Raw genomic sequence first — 13,977 nt, forward strand, 5'->3', positions numbered from 1 at the left:
GTCTGTAAGACTCTTAGGAACCATCAATGGGAAGGAAAGTTAGGGAGAGAGTGCGTACAGGCGCTTTATAATTGGAAAAGTAAAGGATTGGCTAAGAGTGGCCGAAAAGAGGAGGCAGGTCTCAGAAAGGGAAGGTCGGAACGTAAGACAGGTTGTTAAAGCAAGATGGGGAAGGGCAAGGCTCGGGGTAGAAGAGTGAAGAACTCTACCCCTCGGGCCGCAAGAGGAGAGCTCCAGTAGCAAGGGCAGGTAAAAGAGCGCGCAGGTGGGGAGGGGTGCCGACCTCCTCCAAGACCGGAAGAGCTGAGGTGAACCAAGAAGTGAGAAAAGCAAGGCTCTTAACAGCAAACCTGTTTGAATCCAAGGGGGTGGGAGGACGCCAAGGAAGCATGGGGAACGCGACTCACACACTCCGAGCCCCAGCTGGGCAGAAGAAACCCTCAGAAAGAAATGAAGAAATGACTCTGGCGGCGCGGAGGCGAGCCCCCACGTTCCTCCCCGGGCTGCGCCCTCGGAGGTTACCTTTGAGCTGGGGCAAGGGGTGCAGCTCCGGCTGGCTGCCCTGGCTGCGGAACTGCGACGAGCCCTGCGAGCGCTTCTGCCTCTGCGCTTTGCGCACCGATTTCCGGGTGAAGCCGTCCACTTTCTCCGAGGCCGAGATGGCGGCGCTGGCAGCCCCCGCCGGCGGCGGCGGCGACGACGACGACATCACCACGGCCCTGGTGCTTGGCAGCTCCGGCTGCTGCTTGCACGGAACGGGCAGCAGCAGGAGGAGGAGGCGGGGGAGAGGCGCCGAGAGCTCGCGCCCCTCCGCCCCGTTCCCCGGCCGCACTGCCCTCCCGCTCCCGGGCGCCGCCGAGCTTCTCCTGGCCGCCCACCGACGCCTCACGGCCACATCTCAGTGCCGGAGGTTCCTGGTCCCCGACGCGCGGCGAACTCCCGGGGCTGACGGAGGCGAGGGCGGGGGTAGAGGGGGGGGGTGAAGAAGTTGTTGACTCCGAGTTCGGAGGGCTGGTGGACGGGAGCCCGAAGTTTAGACAACTGAGGCGAGGACGCTGGGGTGCGGACGTCGAACGCGCCTCTCGTCCCTGCAGCCCGGGTCGCCAGCCGGCCGGCCCGCCAGCACCTCAGTGGCCGCAGCTAGCGCAGCCCGCCCTGCCTGGAGCCTCCTCCCGAGGCGCTGCCATCGCGGGTCCCCTCCGAGCCGCTGTCGCCACCGCCGCGGTGTCCACTCTTCCCTGTCAGCGCCGACCCCTCATCTCCAGTGAACCGCCGCCCCGGCCCTGGGCGCGCACACACACTCGCTCCTCGAAGCGCCGAGCAGTCCGAACCCCCTCCCCCACGCGCCCTTCCGCAGCCCACAGAGAACCCCTGGCGGGCGACCGCTACAACTTGAGAAGGTGCTGGGTAGAGGCAAGGGGGGAGTGTGAGTGCGTGTGCGCGCGCGCGCTAGGGCGCGCGGCCAGGGGGAGGGACCGCGCGGGGGATGGGGAGGGAGGAGATTGACTGACAACTTCCGCGGGGTCCCGCCAGCCTCTCGGAGGCCCGGAAAGGAGTAGGGGGTGGGAAAGCACGCCAGCTCCCTCAGCCAATCGCATGGCTAAGCGGCAGCAACGGGGTGAAGCTTGGCCTCCTGCAAGGGCTATCAAACTGGGAGGTTAGGCAGAGGAATGGGGCGTGGTTGTATGACGGACCTAGGCTACAGCCAATCGTTAGTGAGGATGACAAGCGGAGTGCCACTCTCACGTCACAGCAGTGTAACTAACTCTCTAATGATTGAGGGGAGGTGCCCCTCCACCAGCGATCAGCTTTGCACGCCTGCGCGACACCTCCAGGCTATAATTGCGCTCCTGACAGCCTATGAGAAGACCGGGAAACTAGAGGAGGGAGTTTAGAGAACAAAATAGACTGCGCCCATCCTTCCCTCCCCTCTCTACTGGCCAATGAGGAACTGAAGCGACTGGTGGAGAGCTTGAGGGCTGGGGCGCGAAAGAGCGCCAGGTGTTACATCACTGAAAAGGGGTGGAGCAAAGGCCTGGTAGGGGTGGAACAAGCAGTGTGATTGATGGCTGAAGTAGTCCCACTGAGGAAGGCGAGGAAATGAACTTGTCCAATCAGAGCGAGATGCTGGCCCCTGTGGGCGGGCCTTGGAGCCTCGCCTGCCCTAAGCCGCGCACTTGGAAGTTAACGGGATAAATTTATAGCTCTCTGGTGGCTCTAGCACTGCACTTCCTGAGAGCTGTTCTAGCGCGAGTTTGGGCAGTCTGACGTACACTACTGCAAAGAGTTTCCCAGATCCACACCCTGCTGGGAGAGATTTATCATTCCCAATTTAGTATCCTACTAATTTTCACTCTTCTTCAGCCGGAGGCCTTCAGCTGCTCCAACAGGAAGAGTACAAATTGGCTGATCTGTGGTTTGTGGATTTGAGGGCTTGCCATTTACTCTTACTGGGATCCCCTGTAGATTCCATCCAGATTTTAAACTTTTTAAGGACAGGGACTACTGGTCATCTTAGTTTTTTTGTGTGGCGCCTTCTGTATAATGATGCTTAATAAAAATAAGTGAGCTGAACAGTCTGTCTTCTCTGCGGCTTGGCGGACCCCAATCACCATTTCTCTCCCACAAGCCCCAGACCTCTTCCTTTCGACAAAATTAAAATGGTTGCCATATATTTAAGCAAAACTATCTGATGCATATGTACCGAAGATGCCAACTTTGGGTAGGAAGTTGGATTCCAGATCTAAAACCAAACACTACTTTAGAATACTTCCTTCCTTACATTCACTGAGTGGTGAAATCGTACACAAGCCTCCTAGTCAAGGAGGTTCAAACCTCAGCAGCGTCTTTGACACCTTCCTCATCAAATCAAGTTCCAGATCGTGTTGAATCTACCTTCACAAACGTTCAAACCAAGCCTTCCTTACAATTTGCACAACCAACCCACCAAATATAGTTCAGGGCTTTCAAACTCATTGCCAGATCAGTCTTTTTAAATGCCAAATTTTCTTATTGGCATGTGTGAAGAACCATCCAGTACCTACAGAATAAAGTCCCAATTCCAGGCGCTTCTCAATCTAACTCGTGGCTGTCTTTCCAGGCATCAATCGTGCCATGTCCCTACACAAACTCTTTTTCAATATAGACACATCATTCTACATACTGACACCCTAAAAGTATAGTGCTTCCTTGACCCTCAGCTCCAACATCTTGAAATAATTTTCTTCCCCATCTTGTTGAGACCTGTTTTTTCTAACCCTAGCTCAACCCCTATCTTTTATGAAGCCATTCATGATAATCTGGCCAAAAGGGATGCCTTTCTTCTTTACATTCCTATAGCGTTTATTATCTATAACACTCACAGGGTCTGTCATCATATAATGTCAGAGATGGCAGGCACTCTGCTCTTCCTCCCCTGGAAGTCTGTAAACACTAAGAGAGCAAGAACTCAGTTATTTTATACCTGTGTATCTTTTACTGAACAAAGGATAGATATGCAGTATGTAACAGTCTAATTTTTAGTTCTCAAGAACAAGGTTTCTGAAAGCATGATCATTGGATCGCCTGCATCAAAATCCTCTGAGGTGCTTACTTAAAATGCAGATTCCTGGACCTGACCCCAGACACACAGAATCAGAACCTACGGGAAAAACACTGAGAAATCTACTTTTAAGAAGCTCCCTAGGTCATTCTTATGCACACAAAAATTTGAAACTACTATTATCTAGTCACCTGGATTTTATTTAGAATAGATTATAAATGTCTAAAAGTCAAGGGTAGTACTATTTATAATAAAGAGCATTTACATAGGATAAGAAGGGGAAATAAATAGCAGAGCACACCAATAAAGCTAAAATTCATACTGGAATATGATAGATACTAAATAATGGAAAATAGAGACCAAATAGAATAGAGAAAAATAGATACTAGAAACAAATTATTGGGAGGCTTGGAACCAGCAAAACTGTCAGGGCTTTCTGAAACAGCCTCTTGGAGAAGAATTTTGAGAAAAATTTTAAATAAAGAGTGAGTCAAAGCCTAAGACGAGAGAAGGATGGCATTCCATGTTGAAGTCACCAGACATTTCGGGGGAGATGGAGAATACAATAGCCAAAGAATCAAAAGGCCTGACTTTATTAATTATCAATAGTTTGGGCCTGTCGAGTCACTCACCCTCTCTGAGTCTTAGTTTCCACATTTGTTTATCGGAAAAAAATAAGTAACCAGCCTTTTTTACAACGTTGACATGAGTTTTAAATGTGATACATAAAACATAGCACTTGGGAAAGTGAATATTTTGCACATGATAATTTTGTAGACATATGTTTTTATTTAACATTTATTTTCCATGTACTATCTTAAGTAAATAAGGTATCTGGGTCCTAAATAGAGATTTGTTCACTAATAATCATCTAACAGAAAACTGCAATCTCAGTGCTGATCTGTATGTAACTCTGACACAGGAAGAGTGTCAAGGATGATTCCATGCTGTATCACTCCTGCCTTTTCCCATATGTGAAGACCCATATGTGATTCAGAGGTCAAGGCTTCATCACTGCAAATTCTTTGGTTTACTTTATCCCCACATGACTTGAATTCCTTAGTCCATAAGCATAAATATGCTTAGTGATCTCATTCTTTTATTCACAATACCTAGCTTGCTGGGGAAAATAAGTAATTCGTGAGACAACAATATCCACAAAGCAAAATCACAGTCTTTTAATGGTTTAAAGAGTGCATCCGAGGGGGGAAAAAAAATTCCACCACCTCTGATGGCTGAGCATATTATATATGCTTTCAATTTCAAGAATAATAGAAGAAATATTTTTTTTAAAGAGTGCATCAGGGAGAGTATTCTTTTCAAATCACTGTGAAATTCTCTAAAGCATGTCCAAGTAAAGTTTTGGCTGTCAACGTTCTCTTTCCTTAAGAGCCATAATACCCAAACTGTGCTCCAACAGAACACCAAACAAATGTGTTTTATCTGCAGAATCAAATAGTAGTGGTCTTTTCCAAATTTACAAAAATATAATAAAATAAAATTTCTTCCTTACATCTTTCTTAAAAGTTTGATTCTTTTCTATTGCTTTACTATACTGGAATCTAAATCAAGATAGTATCTGATTTATCATAAAAATTTTAATTTTTAATATGTCACTCCTTTTTATTTAAATACACTCAAGTTATGTAAAATTCAGAAAGAATGAAAGGGTAACAGGAAAAGTCTCACTCCCATTTCTGTCTCCCAAAATCCAGGTCCCCTCCTGGGAGGGAATCAATGCTCTCAGATTCTTATATGTGCTTCCAGAGATAAAATAGGTTTACTCTCTTAAGATTTAATAAATTCACATTTTTAGATGTTCCACCAAAAGCTACATGATTTATAGTTATTTTATCACCTGAAGAAGTTTGAAAACCACTGCTCTATCCATCAATGAACCTTCCAGAGTTCTTACAGGTTTATTCATAGCTATTCATTATTTTATTCGTTAATTCATCATGTAACAGATATTTATATATACATGCTATACATCAACAAAATATGAAAGTTGAAGGGACCTTAGATGCTAATCTGGTCAAGTTGGTACCTGACCCCAGGTAGACCAAGAAGGTTCTCCTTCAAACTGATCCAAATTGGAAAGTCCTTTTTTTTCATATCTTACAGGAGACTTTTGTTTCTATGTACAATGAGATCTTCTGACCAATAACTTACTAGGCAAGTTGTCAAAGCTTATAGGCACTTGGTTCATAAACTAAACTCAGCGCTTTTCTAGATTTTTTTCAGGGACTCTAATTCTGTGTTGTCTTTCTGGCCACTGTTCAAGCACAAGTACACATTGAGATGATTGGAATTCCTGCAATTTTCAGGAAGGGTCCTTTGTTAACAGCACAAGATCCGTAGTCATGGTTTTCAATTGCTGCCATTTTTGCTTTAATTATAAATTGCTTACAATTAAGCTTGTCATTATTAAATCAGTTTGTTACTGGCTATTACACAGGCTATTGTCTTGGTCAGTCAAGAACTTAGACTAGGTCAGTAGTCTGGCGGTAGAGATGGTTAGATTGGAGACTTTTTTCAGAGGAGGATTACATAGGACTTGCAGAAGGATTGAATGTGAGCTCTTGGTACAGCAGAGTTATTATTAATCCCCCCAAAACATGCTGGTACACTTATACTTTATGATTATCTCTGAATCCTTTTTCTATAGCTGTGAGATCTTTTGCCCCATCTTAAGTGGGCTGCAATCATAAATGTTCAATAACCCCTGGTGTGCCCAATCCTACCTGTATACTAGATGAGGAACCAGGATATAGTTTGAAGGGGCTCAGCTCATGCCGTATTCTCTCGTCCTTGCAGAGTGGGATTTAAAAGACTGATACTGGCGAACTCTCCACTCTTTAATTCAACTGCAAGTATTTTTCAAGTGCCTTCTATGTGCCAGGCAATATGCCAGACACTAGGAATGAAGAGATAAATAAAGCATGGACCTTACAATTTAGTGAGGACAGACAGCATGACAACTCAAAGACTATACCCTAAATGTTTCCTACGGTGTGGTGTAAACATAGTGGAAAGAAGAGCAAATTCGGTTTGTGAAGAGAGAGTCAGAGAAAAATTTAACAGAAAACGTAATGCTTGAAGTGAGCCTTGAAACAAAATGAAGTTTTCATATGTATAAGAACAACAACAGAAAAGAATACTTGCCATTCAAGAAACTAATTTCCCACATTTCTTCATCACTAATAAGATTTCCAGGGAATTCCCTGGTGGTCTGCCATGGCCCGGGTTCAATTCCTGGTTGGGGAACTGAGATCCGGCAAGACGCGTGGCCAAAAAAAAAAAAAAAAAAAAAAAGATTTCCGTATCTCAGTCAATGAATTTACTTATTTCACACAATATGTTACCAAAAAAAAAAAAAAAAAAGAAAAAATTCCATTGCAACAGAAGAATATATTTTGCCACACCTTGTCAGAATTTGACCTGGAGGTGAATGGGCAAAGACAAGCAAAGATGAAATTCAACACAGGACTGCTCTCTGGGTACATATTGAGGAGCAGTGATTACAAAACTACTGTATGGCTCCTTAATGTTCCACTCATATGCAGATTTTATATAAACCTATAAGTGGTCTTCCCCTTTCATCTGCCTGGAGGAAGCATGTAGTAAGCTTTGAAGCAGTCCCTGTCTTAAAATACCTAGCGGCTGCATGCCAGCAATACGTTCTCTCTTATTGGCTTGTTATTTTGGCTCAAACTTGCAGAAAATAATTAATTTGAAAATCTAAGAAATTGACCTTGTATCTTCAATATCAGGAGGTGTTTATGCTTTGAAGAAGCAATGCTAGTAGTACTATGGGATTTTCAGGAATTATTGAACTGGAAATTCTCCAGTGTTTTCAGATCCTAAGCTTTGACTTCTATACCAGAGGATACAGTTTTTTAAAAAAAACTGTGTGTGTCTCTGGGTGTGTATATATAATCATCACCATAAATTTAACACCTACTGTGTACTAGGCATTATTCATATAAAGAATCTGGCAAAAAGAGATCAAACAAGATTCTCTATTAAAGTCCCTCTCATCTGTGTGACACGCTTCTCTATTCCCCTGGGAGTTTGGTCCCAGTGACTTCTGTCATGTCCAGGAGCAATTTTTTGTATTCTAGCATCTCTGGGGTCCTCTATTCTTTTCTTGTAAAAATCAGTGAAAATTCAAGCTCTCTTTATTCATTCTGTACCAAGACATTCACCAAAAATGAAATTGAATGGATTGGACTGTCACTGCCACAAGATGCCCAGCACTTTAAAAGTTTTGTATATGTAGAGCTCTGAAGTCCTGTTACTTGGAAGGAAAATGAGATTATCAAGAGATATAATGGTGCCCAATGTTTCCCATTCATTCACTCAAAAAATATTCATTAATCTCCTATAGCATGCCTGGTTCATTCCAGGTGATTGATAAATAGCCATGAGTGACACAAGGCTGCCTACATGGAGCTCACCATCAGTGGGGAGAGCTCACATCAATTAAAATCCAACTATGGAAACAAAGCAGGGAATATGCACCAGAGGAAACATTGTGTTATCGCACACATGTATGGGCAAACCAGGAGGGTTGGTCATGCTATGGACCAAACAAGCACCATCACCAATTTATGAGGCCTGTTATGAACACAGCCCATGGCTAAACATTGTGGTGTTGACCCTAAGGGAGCACGAACTCTAGGGGAAGAGATGAGGCATCAGCCCAGGGAAAGATAACTTCTCATTCAGGACAGTATTTGATGAGAGCCAAGACAACAAAGGCCAAGGGAGTTCACAGGTGATACTCGTGCTGAGGTGGAAGACATGGGATTTTAGCTGGATCCAGAGGATTGGGAATAATTAAGTAAAGAAAAGTAGACGTGTTAGGGGAGAGCACCATCCAGCTACTTACTACACATCTCTCCAGCACAAAGTGTCCAGCTTATTATGCCCACCTCCTCCTCCCCCACTACTTGATATTGCCGCCCAGCAGTCAGTGAAGGAAGGGTGTGAAGGCACACGGGTGGGGAAGTACAGGCACGTACAGGGGGTGTTAGATGTCTTTCCTAGAGAAGGTGATTTCTGGAGGGGTAGTGGGAGACAAAGCTGGAAAAGGTGCATTCATTCAGTCATTCAACAAACATTCAATGCTTATTATAGGTTATTTTCTGCTCTAGGTTCTGGGGATAGAAAAAAAAAACAAACAGGTTTTTCCCTCAGAGAGTCTGGAAAGGAAAGTAAAATGAAAACATAAAAACAAAAAAACCCACAAACCACCATAGACAGTATAATAAGTGCCGTGTCAAAGGTAAGCACAGAGGAAGAATGCAGAATCTATGGGGTGGGGAGCAAGATAGCCTTTCTGGAGGAAGAGGTTCTAGATTTGAGAATTGAAGAACATAGGGAGTTAGTCAGGACTTCCCCAGTGGCGCAGTGGTTAAGAAGCCACCTGCCAATGCAGGGGACATGGGTTCAAGCCCTGGTCCGGGAAGATCCCACATGCCACGGCGCAACTAAGCCCGTGTGCCACAACTACTGAGCCTGTGCTCTAGAGCCTGCGAGCAACAACTACTGAGCCTGCGTGCTACAACTACTGAAGCCCGTGTGCCTAGAGCCTGTGCTCCACAACAAGAGAAGCCACCACAATGAGAAGCCCGCGCACCGCAGTGAAGAGTAGCCCCCGCTTGCCGCAACTAGAGAAAACCCCTATGCAGCAACAAAGACCCAATGTAGCCAAAAATAAATAAATAAATTTTAAAAAAGGAGTTAGTCAGGAAAACCCAGAAAGGGGAATTTATTCCAAGAAGCATGAAGGAGATGTTTAAGGTACAGAGCCCTGAGAGAAGGGGATACATCAGGAAGGTGAAGGGAGTTTGGTATGAAGACTTTGAGGTAGCAGCAGACAAAGAAGATGGTATCAGATTATGGAGTGTCTGTAAGTTTGGACTTTATGCTGAGGTCAGTAGGGAGACACCAAAGCATGTTTGAATGGAAGATGTCACGTGGAAAGCAGTGTTTTAAGAGTACTGGGTGGGGAAAGTGGAAGCCAGCAAGATTAGCTGGAGGTGAGGATAGGTGTCCAGGAGAAGGACTTGACTGAGTGGTGCTGAGCAGTGTGTGTCAGCACCTGTGGAGCTTTTCTAAGCTATACGGTATTTTGAAAAAATTCCCAAGTGACAATCCAGACCCCCACCCCCCATCCCCATCCCCCATTCCTTGATGATCACTGGCTTAAACTAAAAATGGCCCTGGAAATAGATATGAAAGACATTACAAAGGAAACACCCGAGAGATTTGATGGATGGGGGGTGGCAAGTCAAAGGGAAGAATTACAAAGGGTGCCAAGGTTTTGAACTGGGGGCCTTTAACCAAAAGGTTCAAAAGCTAAGCCAGTTTTCTTCTGTGGGAGGGAGATGAAAGGAGTGCCAGAGGAAGGAAGGAAAGGGGAAGCAAAGATGACTCTGAGGTTAGACATGTCGAGTTAATAGTTCTTTAAGGTCATTGAGGCGGAGAGCTGGATCTTTATTTTTAAAAAGAGGTGATGACATGTTGTATATTAATTTGGGGAAAGATGAAGACTAGACTGGGCTAACAGCCTGGAGTAGGCCAGAGCAAAGAAGGAAATTACACAAACAACACAAGCCTCTTTTTTCCGCTTTAAGGAGAAAAAAATCATGACAGAAACAAATGGGCAAAAGATGTGTAGCCTGTCATGTGTCTCGGCGGTCTCCGGTGCCAAACGCGCAGTAGGACTGCACAGGAGAGAAGCAGGGCCCAGCCACTTGTACCTGCTGTGGCAGAGGGTCAGGGATCAGGAATGAGGCAGCCCTTGCTATTCACAAATAGGGCTCAGTGACTCCTCTGGACACACCATCTCTCACACACACACACACAGACACAGACACAGACACACACACACACACGCACACACACACACACTGTCCTTAATTCCTAACCACCATCCTAATCACAAAACTATGACAAAATCTCTTTATGATACCTTTACAGAGGAAGAAATCTATCTACCAACTGAGGATCTCTTTCCAGCTTGAAGCAAAGCCTGTGTAAATTTTCCAGCTTCTCCAGCCTCTTGAATGGCTAAGACCTCTTCTTGCCCTAAGGAGCTCAGTCCCACTCCCTCACACTGAATTAGTGATTGTATTTTAGCTTACTGAGGGTCAAGGATATGGGATAGGACTGGAGAATGACCATAAACTTGTGAGGATGCAATTCCAGTCCTTGCACATGTTAGACTCCATATTTCAACATGAATTCTTTGAGTACTGGTTTTCTTCAGAGAGAAAGAACTCTATCAATTCAATGATTTACAGCACTGTCTCCTTCTATGGGCTAGGAGGTGCTAGGGAAACAAAAATGAGGGAGACATAGCTTTTGCTTCTTTGGAGTTTACGCTTTCATGGGGAAGAAAGGTCCAATGCACAGAGGATCAGCCATGAAGAGGGATGTACAGACAAAATGCAATTAGAATTAAAGGAGGAAAAATAACATCCTGGGGGGGAGGTGAAGGACACATGACAGGGAGGAGCAGGACATTTAAAACTGACCTTGAGGGCTTCCCTGGTGGCGCAGTGGTTGAGAGTCCGCCTGCCGATGCAGGGGACACAGGTTTGTGCCCCGGTCCGGGAAGATCCCACGTTCCGCGGAGCGGCTGGGCCCGTGAGCCATGACCGCTGAGCCTGCGCGTCCGGAGCCTGTGCTCTGCAACGGGAGAGGCCACAACAGTGAGAGGCCCGCGTACCGCAAAGAAAAAAACAAACAAACAAAAAAAACTGACCTTGAAAAATGCACAGAATTTCAATGGGTAGATATGTAGAGGAAAAGGGGAGAACATTCTGGTAAAGGGAAGCATAAGCAAAGTTGCTGAAATGTATGGCATATTTGAGAACAGCAGCTAGTTTAGTCTGGCTGGAGTATGGAGTAACAGGAGATAAAGCTGGAACATAGGTTGGGGGCCTAGTGTAGAGTACTTTGAATGGCAGGGCGAGAAGCTATTGAAGGCTTAGGAGCAGGCAGTGATTGATCAAACCTGGATGTAAGAGGATTACTCCTCCAGCTATTAACTCAGGGAATAAAGGGGATGGAGGCTACAGGTAGAGAGAAATTTTGACCATGTTGAGTCTAACATGTCTATGGACTCTCCAAATGAAGATGCTCATTAAAGCTTGGGATGAGGGTCTGTCTGTGTTCAGGATGGTTAAGGTCTTTATAGCCTGAGTTTTTTCATCTGTAAAACAAGGACAAAAAAAAAACTTACTTTGAAGATGCTTGGGGAATTAGACATAATTCTTTGAAAAACACTTACCACAGTGCCTGACTAATACTAGGCAGGTGGGACAGATCCTGGTGATGGTACTTGTGGTGGTGGTAGCATCAGTAGTAGTTGTACTGTCAGTTCTTCCTTGTAATCCTTTTTTCTCCCCAGAATTCTGCCACGAGTTCAAGAAATAAAACCAAATGGCAAACCCTTGCTGTAGCCAGAATTGCCCCTCCCCTGAGATGACCAAGGCTGTGTATTCGGTCAAGCAATTGTACTGGCTCCTTTGTCCCTTAAGGTAACCACTCTACTGGGAGACCTCTTAGCCCCTGGTAAATAGAGTTCTGTTGAGTGTCTGTTTTTTCTGCTGTGTCCAAACACTGCAACTCAGAAAAGCTATAACCCTGAATGAATGAGTAGAGCTTAAAGACATGTAAAATGCTATTGTTTAGGGGTATAGGGAGAGTATATATGTAGTTATATATACAAACACTCATGCCATATCTATCTATGTATCTATCTATATTCCTAAATAATAAATAGCATTATATTCACGAGAATTAAAAACATCAAAATCAGAAGCTTCTTACTTCCTGGAAGGAGGATAGGAATGGGGGCACAATTGGGAGGGGTACAGTGAGGGTTATACCTATATCTGTAATGCTTTATCTATACATCCTCTTTGCTGGATATTGGGTGTTTATATTATTCTCTGTACAGTATGTACATAGTAAATAATATATTTATATATATGTATTTTTTAATTTCAGAGTGAACAAAGTAGGGTCTCTGTATTTTGAAAATGGTGAGATTGAGTTGATACTTGGGCACTTACGAAAGGGGAAATCCAGACATGGAGAGAATGCTTTGCAACATATAAAGTGATATGTACAATATTCCTAGCTTTCTTCTTAGAGGCACTTTCCAGATCACAAGAAGGGGGGATCTGAGCAGACAACAGAGTCTTGCTAAAATGTGGGCAAAAAGATCAGAGTTTGGGCAGGCTGAGGTGGCGGTAATTTTTGAGGCAGAGTACCAGAGAAGAGGGAGGTATACAGAGAAAGAAATGTTGAGTCCCCTTGAGTCTTAAGCTGAAAGCTGCATAAGGTATAACTCTATGAGACTCATGAAAGAGAACTCTTAGATGGCTAAAAGTTAAACAAATTCCTGAGCTGAGCTCAAGTTCCAACCAGGCAGAATGGAGAGACCTTGTTGAACTCTTGTGGCTTTTAGAAGAGACCCTAGAGCGAGCATACCTATGTAGTAGGGCTAAACTAGCCCTAAAGTAAAGCCCTAAAGTAAAGGTTAGATCTTCCCTAACAAAGCTTAAAAAAGATCAAACTGAGGTTATGCAATTAGGTGACAAAAACTGTAAAAAAGCTATAATGTGCTCAGTAATTTAAAGGAAAACATGAACATAATGAGGAGTGAAATGTAAACTATAAAAAAGAACCTCGTGGAACTTCTAGAGCTGAAAAGTACAATATCTGAAATGAAAAACTTACCAAATGGACTTAACAGCAGCTCAAACAATGCAGAAGAAAAGATCATAGACTTGAAAACATAGCAGCAGAAACTATCCATATTACAGAGAAGAAGAAACCTGGTACCCTTGGTGACCCACGAGAAAATATCAAATGGTGTAAGACAGTGTAATTGAAATCCCAAAGGAGGGTGGGGAGAGCAGAAGCAATATTTGAAGAAATAATGACGGCACATTTTCCAAAATTGATAAAAATCACAAATCCATACATTCAAGAAATTCAAAAATCCCCAAGGGTAAAAATCAATTGAGATAGAAACTGTATTCTGAATTTTTTCAATAATGGAGTGATTTTCTGAATGGACCAGTACCTGAAGGCTTAGTCCAGGGAGGAGAAGGAAAGATCTGTAAATTGGAGGAAACTGTACAAATTGTGATGTGGGAAAGTAGAAACCAGCCTAGGAGACACAAACACAGAAACTTACTAAAGGAGAAGAGGTGGGCCCTCTGGAGAACCCAAATACCAAAGATGCAGACATATTGCAGAGTAAGAAGAGGAACACTTGAGAATAAAAAAGGGTGGAGTGGCATCTCCAACTTTCTTCACTTTAAAATTTTTTTAGTCTCCTTGACCCCCGTACCTTACTTCTTGACAACAATCATCTCAGACTTGGGCTTAAAGCTCCTTTTTTTAAA

General features: G+C 44.2%; 1 protein-coding gene across 1 annotated transcript in view; it reads right to left on the bottom strand.

Moving 5' to 3' along the window:
- PPP2R5A (protein phosphatase 2 regulatory subunit B'alpha) overlaps positions 1-1,458 on the bottom strand; it is a 94,271-nt gene extending 92,813 nt beyond the window's left edge. The window contains exon 1 of the mRNA XM_032626736.1: positions 523-1,458. Coding sequence (XP_032482627.1) covers positions 523-709 — 187 coding nt within the window. The 5' untranslated portion in view covers positions 710-1,458. The remainder of the gene's footprint in view (positions 1-522) is intronic.
- Positions 1,459-13,977: the final 12,519 nt, after the last annotated feature.

Source organism: Phocoena sinus, chromosome 1, assembly GCF_008692025.1.
Source record: "Phocoena sinus isolate mPhoSin1 chromosome 1, mPhoSin1.pri, whole genome shotgun sequence".
Lineage (NCBI taxonomy): Eukaryota > Metazoa > Chordata > Mammalia > Artiodactyla > Phocoenidae > Phocoena > Phocoena sinus.